At 39.6% G+C, this 11,306-nt stretch overlaps 1 protein-coding gene across 1 annotated transcript in view; it reads left to right on the top strand.

The window, feature by feature from the left end:
* ANKDD1B (ankyrin repeat and death domain containing 1B) overlaps nucleotides 1–11,306 on the top strand; it is a 102,873-nt gene that overhangs the window by 27,107 nt on the left and 64,460 nt on the right. Inside the window, 2 exon segments of the mRNA XM_007943372.1 lie at nucleotides 5,636–5,735; nucleotides 7,358–7,456. Of these exon segments, the coding sequence (XP_007941563.1) occupies nucleotides 5,636–5,735; nucleotides 7,358–7,456 (199 nt within the window).

Below are 11,306 nucleotides of genomic sequence, written 5' to 3' on the forward strand. Positions count from 1 at the left end.
TAGAAATGACCTATAGTGTTTTCTTGGCTGTATTATTTATGGGAACAGATCACCAGGTCTTTCTCACTCATAGTCCCTAGGTCGGTTGGCAGCTGAGCACTTAACTGTTGTGCCACCAGGGCTCCTTAGGTAGAGGCCTACTTGAACATAATTGGAGTCGCTAGGTGGTACAAAGGAGCCCTGGTGGTGCAGCACTTAAGCACTTTGCTGCTAACCAAAAGGCCGATGGTTTGAATCCACTAGCCACTCCACAGGAGAAAGATGTGGCAATCTGATTCTGTAAAGTTTTATAAAACCAAAAACCAGCCTTGGAAACCCTGTATGGCAGTTCCACTCTCCTATAGAGTTGTTTTGAGTTGGAATCATGACGCAAATGGGTAATGAGTGGTTATGCTAATGAGTAATGGGTGGTAAGCAAGTGGCTAATGTTCTTGCTGCTAACTGAAAGGTTGGTGGTTCTAAATGGTCAGAGGTGCCTTGGAAGAAAGACCTGGCACTCTACTTCCAAAAAGAAATCAGCCACTGGAGCACAGTCCTACTCTGAAACACATGGGGTCGCCGTAAGTTGGAATCAACTCCACAGGGACTTGTTTTTCCCACAAACATATATAAAAAGGGCTGGAGTGGCAACATACAGTGCTCCTGTGACTGATAAAAATGAAATAAGGCTTGAAAAGAAACTATTTTTAAAAATACGTACACACAGGCCTTTAAAATTCCTATTGCTTTTTGCATAGCAACATGTACTAGAGATGGGAGAGATCTGTCTCATTTTACTGTATGTATCTGTCACCTCATCTTTCATTAAGCTACCTTTTGATAATTTATCAGATATATAGACAACTTTTTAATATCCTTATTATTTTTTGCCTTGACAATAATATTTTAAAAGGGCATCCAAAGGTTACAATAGCTGCTGTTTTCTTGGAGAGGAAAGATGTTTCCATCTGAAATAACTGTCTTTTTCCATAACCTCCCCTTTCTTATCAGACTAGACTTTCTTTGTGGTGGATCTTCTGTTACTTTGTTTAGCTATGCAGAAATGCAAAGCTTTCTTGCAACCAGGGTGAAAAATAAAGGTCATTTCAAAGTTGAGCAGATGCTTGGTACTTCCAGTTATCTAGTAATGTTTGTCCCCAAACTAATAAATATGTGCTAGCCACAACTCCTACTGTTGCAAGTAATAAAAATCCAGCTTAAAGTAGGTTAAGCAATGAAAAGTAATTTACTTTTTGCACTCATCTACCAACCTAAAGGAGCTCTGGTGGCGTAGTGCTTAAGGCATTTGACTGCTAACCAGAAGGCTGGTGGTTCAATCCCACCAGCCACTCCTCAGAAGGAAAACTGGGCAATCTACTTCTGTAGAAATACTGCCTCAGAAACCCAAGGAGGGGTCGCTATGAGTCAGAGCCAACTCCACAGCAGTGAGCTTGCTTTTTTTTTCACCAACCTAAAGATTGGAGGTTCAAACTTACCCACTGGCACTATGGAAGAAAGACCTAGTAATCTGATTCTGTAAAGATTACAGCCAAGAAAACCCTATGAGGCAGTTCTACTCTGACACACATGGGATCGACATGAGTCAGAATCTATTTGATGATAATGGATTTGATTTTGTTTTTTTCACTAAAGAGTTCAAGGGTACACTAGCTTCAGGCATGGCTGTATCCAGCTCTCTTTCTTTCTCCAATTCTTGGCTCTCTATGTGTCAGCATTATTTATAGATATACTCCCCACATGGTGGAAAAGATGGCTGCTGTGGTCTCAAGTTGATATCCTTGTGGATTTTGATCCATAAGAAAGAAAATTCCTCTCTCATCAAATGTTCATATATAAATCTCAGGAATGACTGTCTGGCCCTGCTTGAATCATATGCCTTATCTTGAACCAAACACAGTGATTAGTATGCTGCCTTTTAATATGAACTAATATGGGTTAAGGAGCACTGGTGGCATAGTGCCTAAGACATTTGACTGCTAACCAGAAGTCTGGTGGTTCAAACCCACCAGCCACTCCTCAGTAGGAAGGTTGGGCAATCTACTTCCATAGTGATACCACCTCAGAAACCCAAGGAGAGGTTGCTATGAGTCAGACTCGACTTGACAGCAGTGAGTTTAACATGGGTTATGTTACTTCATGTGTCAGAAGGCAGGCAGGTAGGGGAGATCTTGCAGTTGACAACACTAAATAGAATAAATGGCAATAGGATGGATTCTCCAAAGGAAAATCAAAGTGCCATTACTTAAAAATGGTAAACACTGATGCAAAAGCAACAAATATCTCTTACAGGGCACGACACCCTCATGTATTATTTATAATTTCTGTGGGTACAGGGCTAACACCACCTCTTTTCCTTCTGCATGAGCATTTACACTTTGGTTAACTTTCTGGCTCTGTGTACCTGCCAACCTGATAAAAATAGAATGTTGGCTATGTTACTAAGCATCATTGCTTGTGATAGATATGACCCCTAATTGGTAAATTGCCTCTTGGTTGGGAAGAACTACAGATGAACTATAAATACCAGAGGGGAAGCCATACTTTGGGCTTCTCATAGTGCAGTGAATCTTGTAAGTGGGCATGTCCTTGGGATCATCTATGCCAGGATGGCCCCCAAACTCTCACAATGTAGATCTTGTCATCTTGCAACTGAGTGTCAGCTGGGGGACCAAAGAGAATAGCTCCTGGAGGGCTACATGGTCTGTGGTATGAAGAGGGAGAGCTGATTATGACAAGTTGTGTTTAATGTCCTACATCTTCTGAGTCAACCATGCCAAGTGTGGCCTGTGGTAATTTTATAAGTCTGAATGTTTTGTTCATTCAATACCCTGATTTGTATTGCAGTCACTCACATAATTCTGTAAGATATGACCATTTCGTCAAGGTGCAGAAACACAAGTCAAACTAATCTGGGGGGAATGGGATGGGGGAGTGAAATGTGTTGACTCATTCAGTTGAAAAATCCAGGCATGGATATCTTCAGGAGTTTCTGAATCCAGGAGCTCAAAATGATGTCATCAGGGCTCTTTGACTCTTTTTCTGAAGATCAGCAGTTCAAATCCACCAGTTGCTCCTCGGGAGGAAGATGAGGCAATCTACTTCTGTAAAGATTTACAGCCTTGGAAAACCCAATGGGGGTTGCTATGAGTCAGAATCCACTCAATGGCAGTGGGTTTGGGTTTTGGGGTTCCACTGTATTGGCTTCATTCTTAGGCAGACACTCCTGAGCAGGTGTCAAAGAGGGCTACTCATGGTTTAGCTGATGACCTAGAATAAAAATGTTGTTGTTGTTATGTGTCATCAAGTTGGACCTGACTCATAGCAACCCCTCCTTGGGTTTCCAAGGCAGTATCACTACGGAAGTAGATTGCCCAACCTAAAAATAGAATGTGTCATAAAAAAAATCCCACAGTTAACTCTGATTGGTGTGACTTGTCATACAACCATTGATTCATAAGAAAGAAAATTCCTCTCTCATCAAATGTTCATATATAAATCTCAGGAATGACTGTTTGGCCCTGCTTGACTCATATGCCCTATCTTGAACCAATCACTGTGACTAGTACGCTGCCTTGAACCAAAACTCTGTGGCCAAGGTTGAATTGCAGGAGAGGCTGGAGCATATCCTTAACAGTGCCACAAAGTAGAACAGGGGCCATTCAAAGATGCTGGACAGAAAACAGCTAACAAGTATTCTTTTTCCCTGTTCCAGTGTGTTAGCATCCTTTAAAGGCCCTTTTCATGTTTTCTTGTTGTTTGCCTCCCCATTCACACTCACACACTCCTGCTAAGTTTTATACCCTACATATCACCAGAACTCAATTACTACATTACATTATAATTATAATTAATTTGCTTATATGTCTGTCTCCCCTATTGAATTCTGTTCTTCATGAGAAAATGGCAATATATTTTTCTTCTTGGCTACTCTATTGCTTAACACAATACCTGGATCATACTCAGTAATTGTTGAAGAATTCAGTGCATGATTTATAAGGATGTGTGACCAAATGTTTTAATCTGTAAGTCAATTGTCTTTCATTTCAGTTTTGTGATTTGTTTATATGGACATTTATCTATGGACACCATATGCAGATATTTATATAAATCACATGCAATAATTTTTGGTCTATCATTTCCAAAGATGTTCATGGCTCATGACTGTTCATGGTTATAAGTTATGAGTAGGCAAACTGTGGTCCTGAGCAGTCTCTGTTTCTTCCCTTTGCCCTTTCTTAATGATTTAATGAAATTGAAGAGAATCAAGCTTTCAAACTTTGATGGATTGGGGACTTGTGCCATATTGGCAACATATCTGGTCAAGGAAGGGTGAATTAGGTGAATATTTTGTTGTCAATTTGTTTCTCTATTTTCCATACATGCACAAATGCAAAACCCCATAGAACTGACCCCTCTAGACTTTTGTGTGTGTGCATGTGCATGTGTGTGTTATTTATTGTTTCGGAATTTTCTTCCTTTTTCCTCTAGTTTCTGTTATTGAGAAATAGTGAGCTGTTATCTCAAGTTAACAGTGACCATGATCTTTTCATTATGCTGCATTAGCAGGAGATCAGATGGCAAATCTCAGACTTAAGAACCTTATTATAAAGAGGCTTGTATCTTTTTTTCAAGTTGGAGACATCTTGCTAAGCTTGTAGCTGTAACATGCCATGTCAATTTGTGAATGCTTTCTTCCCTTTAAGTGACCCTCCTTCCTCCATTTTGCCATTTCAACTTTCTTTTTTTCCTTTTAAACATCTTGAATTATACAATTAAGTTTTCTATGGATCTTGATGACATTTTAGCTATTGCAAACGCAGTCTTCATTGATTACATGAAAAGTTGAAGAAGTTACCATAATGAGAAAATTCTATATTTGAACTTCCCTTTCTAACAAATCACACCTAAACACCCCATCTTAGACTATGTTCTCTGGTTAATGTCTGATTTCTCCATTCTGTTTCATATAGGCCCATTCTCAAGAGTTTTCCTGTTGACTCTTGGTGGACCTTGGAGAGAAATAGATGAGCAGAGAAGGACTAAAAAGAGTCATTTGATAAAATGTCATGTCTGACCAAGCCACATAAATATTAAACCCTTGAGAATATCTGTTTCAAACATTTTAAACAGTAAGGCAAGGCCTGATACATTGCACAGATGCCTAAGACAGAGTCTGGCACATGGTAGATTCTCAATAAATAGTTGAGTGGAAGAACTATTAAATAAATACAGAGAGTTCATAAAATGTCTGCATTTGAAAAGCAATCTCACTGTCTGCCTGTGGTGTAGTGACTACCCTGGGGCTTGGGAGGACCTTTTCTGAATAGTACTTCTCTGCCCCCATGAAACAGACTCCATGCTTATGTCAACTCTGCCACAGCATGGAGTGACATCCTACAACTGGATGTGGCTTAGAGATCAGAAGATGAGGAAAGATTGTCAGCATACTTCTTCAGAAGGGCTTGGAATGCCATGACCAGAAGAACCATCTTGGCTCCCTCCTCACTCACCTTGAACACGAGGAACGTTTTAGCAGTAACCAGAATGTGGGGTTAAAATGATACCAGCCTTATCACTTGTGTGGCTTGTTCAGGGAGTGTGTAATAAATGCTAGAAGTTTGTGATTGATTTCTAGAAAGGAAGAAAGCCATTTTTTTTTGGCAGCTGAAAAGGGCCATGTTGAAATGATTGAAAAACCTATCTCCTGTAATCTGCACACTTCAGAAAAGGACAAGGTGAGTTGGACTTCTATTTCTTTGGTGAGAACAAGAGAAAGGGTAATCACAGTAGTGGAGGGAGTAACAATTGGTGCATCAATTTGGTGATGACATTTTGATCAGCAGTAGAGTTGTTAAACTATTCCTATAGTCAGAGAGAATCATGGGATAGCAAGCTGAAATTAATCCACATTTGCAAGGGATTGTCAAGATTGACAGTTTTAGCTCCATAAATGTTTGTGAAGTCACTAGCTTACATAGGTTTTTCCACTATCCCTGGGGGTACACTGGAGACTCAGCCTTACTGGCTGAGGAGGGAAAACCTCAGGGTAGAGGGATCAAAATAGGAGATCCAGGATAGAGTGGGAGAAAAATGTGGAACAAAACTCAAATCATAAAAAAGACCAAGCTTTCTGGTCTGATAGAGACTGATAAAACCCCCAAGACTATGACTCCTAGTCACTCTTCAGGCCTAACATTGAACTTACTCATGTACCTTACAGCCAAACAATATGCAGGACTATAAAGTAAACAATTATACCAGATAGGTACACTCCTTAGAACAATCAACCATGGGAAACCAGAAGGACAACATTTGCACAGGAAGATAGCTCAGAAGACAGGGAAATATAGGAAAGAAGGAAGCAGGGAAAAGATAACCAGAGGGAGGAAGTAGGAAGATAGCTATTACATTATGGGAATTGCAGTCACTATCATGAAACAAAATGTATATGAACTGCTAAATGGAAAATGAATTTGCTCTGTAAACTTTCACCCAAATCACAATAAATAAATAAATAATAAGAAGAAGAACCACCCAGGGTGGACATCTATCAGCAGATAAGACAGCAGGCTTCCAGCTCACATTCTGTGAAGGGTAATGAATCCTAGGATCAATAGGCAACATGGCAGGCTCAGGTCTAAAGAGCCAGAAATCAGATGATGACAAGCCAGATCAAGAGCAAAAAGCCAGTGCACTTTGCCAGAACATCTGTATAGATTGAACATAGGCCACATCTCCAAGAATATTCCCTTTTAACTGATTGGTTCTCATAGATCTCATCACGGAGGTGATCACAGTATATCAGATTTCATTGTGGGGGATGACTACATCATTACATAACTGCCAGACTACATAATAACTGCCAAACTACTGAGAATCTTAGACCAATCATGTTAACATACAACCTTAACCATCACTACATCCATATCTATGTGAACATCTGTGATTATTTTCTTAAGATAAATTCCTAGAAGTGGAATTGCAAGTTAAAGAGTTTTGTACATTTTTAAATCTTTTGATACACAATACCAAAACTACCTGTCAGAAATCTTTTATCCATTTACCCTCACATAGGTTATATGGAATTACTTTTATTGGTTTTTTTTTTTGCAAACAAATTGGTAGCAAAGGTAGCACAAGAGACATGGACTGATTTTCTCTACTGGCTCAAAGAAGTCTATGTCTTTTCATTTAAATCTTTATAAATTTTACTTAAGACTGTGGATAATGTAATGCACACTCAGGACCCCAGGTTTAACCAAATGAAATCTTTGAGAAGTCTCATTGCAGTCCTGATTGTTGAAGAGGTGTGTTCCTTGATTCAGGGGATCCTACCTCAAGTGAGTCTCTGTTGCAGGAAGGAAATACTTCCCTGCATCTTGCTGCAAAACATGATCACAGTCCTGCAGTACAGGTACTGCTAACTCAGTGGCAAGAAATAAATGAGACCAACAAGGTATGGGACATGCTCATTACAAATGGGCATGGGACTTAAAAGTACAAAGATCAGAGGGATGGCTTTCAGAAAAGGAGTGAGAGGAAAACACAGAGTGTTAGTGCTACTGGGTGTCAAATGTGATGTTGAGAGATTCCTATTTTTTCTTTAAAGTATTCCACAGCAATTTACTTTTTAATGCATTCCTTTATTCACCAATTCATTAAAGAATTCTTGTTTAATGTATACTCCGTGTTAGGCAGAGTATCTATTCTTATTCTAGGAGACTACAGGGCAAAAAGGGCTATCCACTTCTGAAAAAATTAGCCAGTGAAATGTTTATGAATAGCAGTGAAACACTGTCTGATATATTGCTGGAAAACTTCATGAATAGCTGTGAAACATTTTCTGACATCGTTTCAGAAGATGAGCCCCTCAGGTTGCAAGACACTCAAAATACAACTGGGGAAGAGCTGCTGCCACAAAATAGGGTTAGCCTTAATGACATGGATGAAGAAAAGCTTTCAGGAGGTTTATTTGCTCATGGGGCATGACTTAAAATGGGAAGACACAGATGCAAACCTTCATTAATCGGAACATGGAATGTACGATGGATGAATGTAGGAAAATTGGAAGTCGTCAAAAATGAAACAAAACACATAAAGATTGCTATCATAGGCATTAATTAGTGAGCTGAAATAGACTGGTATTGGACATTTTTAATTAGACAGTTATGTGGTCTACTATTCCAGAAATGATAGGTTGAAGAGGAATAGCATTGCATTCATCCTCAAAAAGAATATTTCAAGATCTATTCTGAAGTACAGTGCTGTCAGTGATAGGATGATATCCATATGGCTACAAGAAATATCAGTTAATACTATTATTATTCAAATGCATACACCAACCACCAAAATCAAAGATGAAGAAATTGAAGATTTTTACCAACTTCTGAAGTCTGAAGGTGACCAACATTGATGATTACCAGTTATTGGAATGCAAAAGTTAGAAACAAAGAAGAATCATTGGTAGTTGGAAAATGCGGCATTGGTGCTAGAGATGACACCAGAGATCACAAGATAGAATTTTGCAAGACCAACAACTTATTCATTGAAAATACCTTTTTTTTTTCAACATATAAATGGAGTCAAGGACCTCACCATATAGAATATACCAAAAACCAAACTCACTGCAGTCAAGTCAGATCTGACTCATAATGATCCCTCCTTGGGGTTCTGAGGCAGTATCACTACAGAAGTAGATTGCCCAATCTTCCTTCCAAGGAGTGGCTGCTAGGTTTGAACCACCAGCCTTCTGGTTAGCAGTCAAGTGCCTTAGGCACTATGCTACCAGAGCTCCCATATGGAATATACAGGAATCAAGTTGAATACATTTGTGGAAAGAGGCACTGGAGAAGCTTAATATCATCAGTCAAAATAAGGCCTGGAGCTGACTGTGGAACAGACCATCAACTGCTTATAGGCAAGTTCAAATTGAAGCTCAAGAAAATTAAAATAAGTCCGCAAGAGCCAAAATACAATCTTCATTATATCCCACCAGCTTTTAGAGACCATCTGATGAATAGATTAGATGCATTGAATGACAGTGCCCAAAAAGCTGATAAATTGTGGGATGACATCAAGAACATCCACGAAGAAAGCAAAAGGTCATTAAAAAGACATTAAAGAAAGAAAAGACCAAAATGGATGTCAGAAGAGACTCTGAAATTTGCTCTTAAATGGAGAGAGAGCAAATGGAAGAAATGATGAAACAAAAGAACTGAAGAGAAGATTTCAAAGGGTGGCTTGCAAAGACAAAATAAAATATAATGAAATGTGCAAAGACCTGGCATTCAAAAACCAGATGTGAAGAACATATTCAGCATTTCTCAAGCTGAAAGAAATGAATTAAAAAAAAATTCAAGCCTCCAATTGCAATATAGAAGGATTCTTGGGCAAAATAATGAATGATACAGGAAGCTTCAAAAGAAGATGGAAGGAATACACAGAGTCACTGTACCAAAAAGAATTGGTCGATGTTCAGCCATTACAAGAGGTAGCATATGATCAAGAACCAATGGTATTGAAGGAAGAAGTGCAAGTTGCACTGAAAGAATTGGTGAAAAACAAGGCTACAAGGAGTTACAGAATACCCATTGAGATGTTTCAACAAACGGATGCAGTGCTGGAGGTGTTTACTCATTTTTGCCAAGAAATTTGGAAGCTACCTGATCTATATTTGTTCCCATTCCAAAGAAAAATGATCCAACAGAATGTGGAAATTATTAAAATTTTGCTGAAGATAATTCAAAAATGGTTCCACCAGTATATTGACAGGGAACTTCCAGAAATGCAAGCTGGATTCAGAAGAGCATGTGGAACAGGTGATATCATTGCTGATGTCAGATAGATTTTGGCTGAATGCAAAGAATACCAGAAAGATGTTTACCTGTGTTTTATTGACTATGCAAAAGATTCAATTGTTTGGCTCATAATACTTATGTATAACTGCTTGAACAATTTCTCTCAGAAAGATCAGCACAAGGCCTGTCCCCATGAGACAGAGGTTAAAGATGTCCCAAATGTCCAAACTACAGTGCCACTCCATCATTTCAGACATTAACTCTTCCTCCTCCTAGTAATTTCCTCCCATCTTAGGGTTCTGTATTTTGCTGTAACGCCTCACAGAACTCACAGACACCCAAGCGATTGTCTCACGTAGTAGTGGTGGAGGCTGGCAGGCTGGCAAGTCCCGGGCCCATGAGTGGATCTGGAAGATCCTCCCAATTCTCAAGGGTTGATGAACCTCGATCAGCAGATCAGATGACCGCTGCTGTCCCAAATCCAGGGGTGAGATGAGGATAAGTCAAAACATGGAACCGGAGCAAGAGAAGGGCAAAACTTCCCAGGAGATTCGTAAGTATACCCTCAAGGAAGCTAAGGGTGGTGATTTGAGTTATACCCTCCAGCAAGGCAGGACTCAAGATGCATTCCATCTGTGTTGCTCCAACAGAAATAACCCAAGTGGATGGCTTTAACAATCAGCAGTCACTCAGTTGTTCAAGGCAAATCCCACCACAGAGCCGATTGCCAGTCATTACAGGGAACACTACTACCAGCTGCCCAGACAAGCTGACACCTGACCTTAACTACCACACCACCCCAAACAGGCATGGATAATAGGATTTACAGTACATCACAGAATGGAGGACAATGGCTAGAAGGGCCCCATCAAGCAATTCACTGCAATAACGTTGCAAAAAATGGGAATTCCAGAACACTTAATTGTGCTCATGAGGAACCTATACATAGACCAGAAGGCTGTCATTCAAGCAGAACAAGGGGATACCGTGTGGTTTAAAATTAGCAAAGGAGTGTGTCAGGGTTGTATCCTTTTGCCAAAGTTATTCAATTTGTATGCTGAGAAAATAATCTGAGAAGGTAGACTATATGAAGAAGAGTGTGACATCAGGATTGAAGGAAGACTCTTAAGCAACTTGTGATATGCTGACCACACCTTTGCTTACTGGAAGTGAGGATGACTTGAAACACTTATTGATGAAGATTAAAGACACCATTCTGCAATATGGATTACATGTCAATATAAAGAAAACAAAAATCCTCACAACTGCACCAATAAGCAGCATCATGATAAATAGAGAAAAGATTGAAGTTGTCAAAGATTTCTTATTATTTTCTTCCATGTTGTTGTTGTTGTTGTTGTTAAGTGCCATCGAGTTGTTTCCGACTCATAGTGACCCCATGCACAGCAGAACGAAACACTGCCCGATCCCACGCCAGCCCCACAATCCCCGCTATACTTGAGCCCATCATCGCAGCCACCGTATCAAACCATCTCCTTGAAGGCCTCC

Source organism: Orycteropus afer, unplaced genomic scaffold (genome assembly GCF_000298275.1).
Source record: "Orycteropus afer afer isolate SDZICR_OR568_19922 unplaced genomic scaffold, OryAfe1.0 scaffold00104, whole genome shotgun sequence".
In the NCBI taxonomy this organism is placed as follows: Eukaryota; Metazoa; Chordata; class Mammalia; order Tubulidentata; family Orycteropodidae; genus Orycteropus; species Orycteropus afer.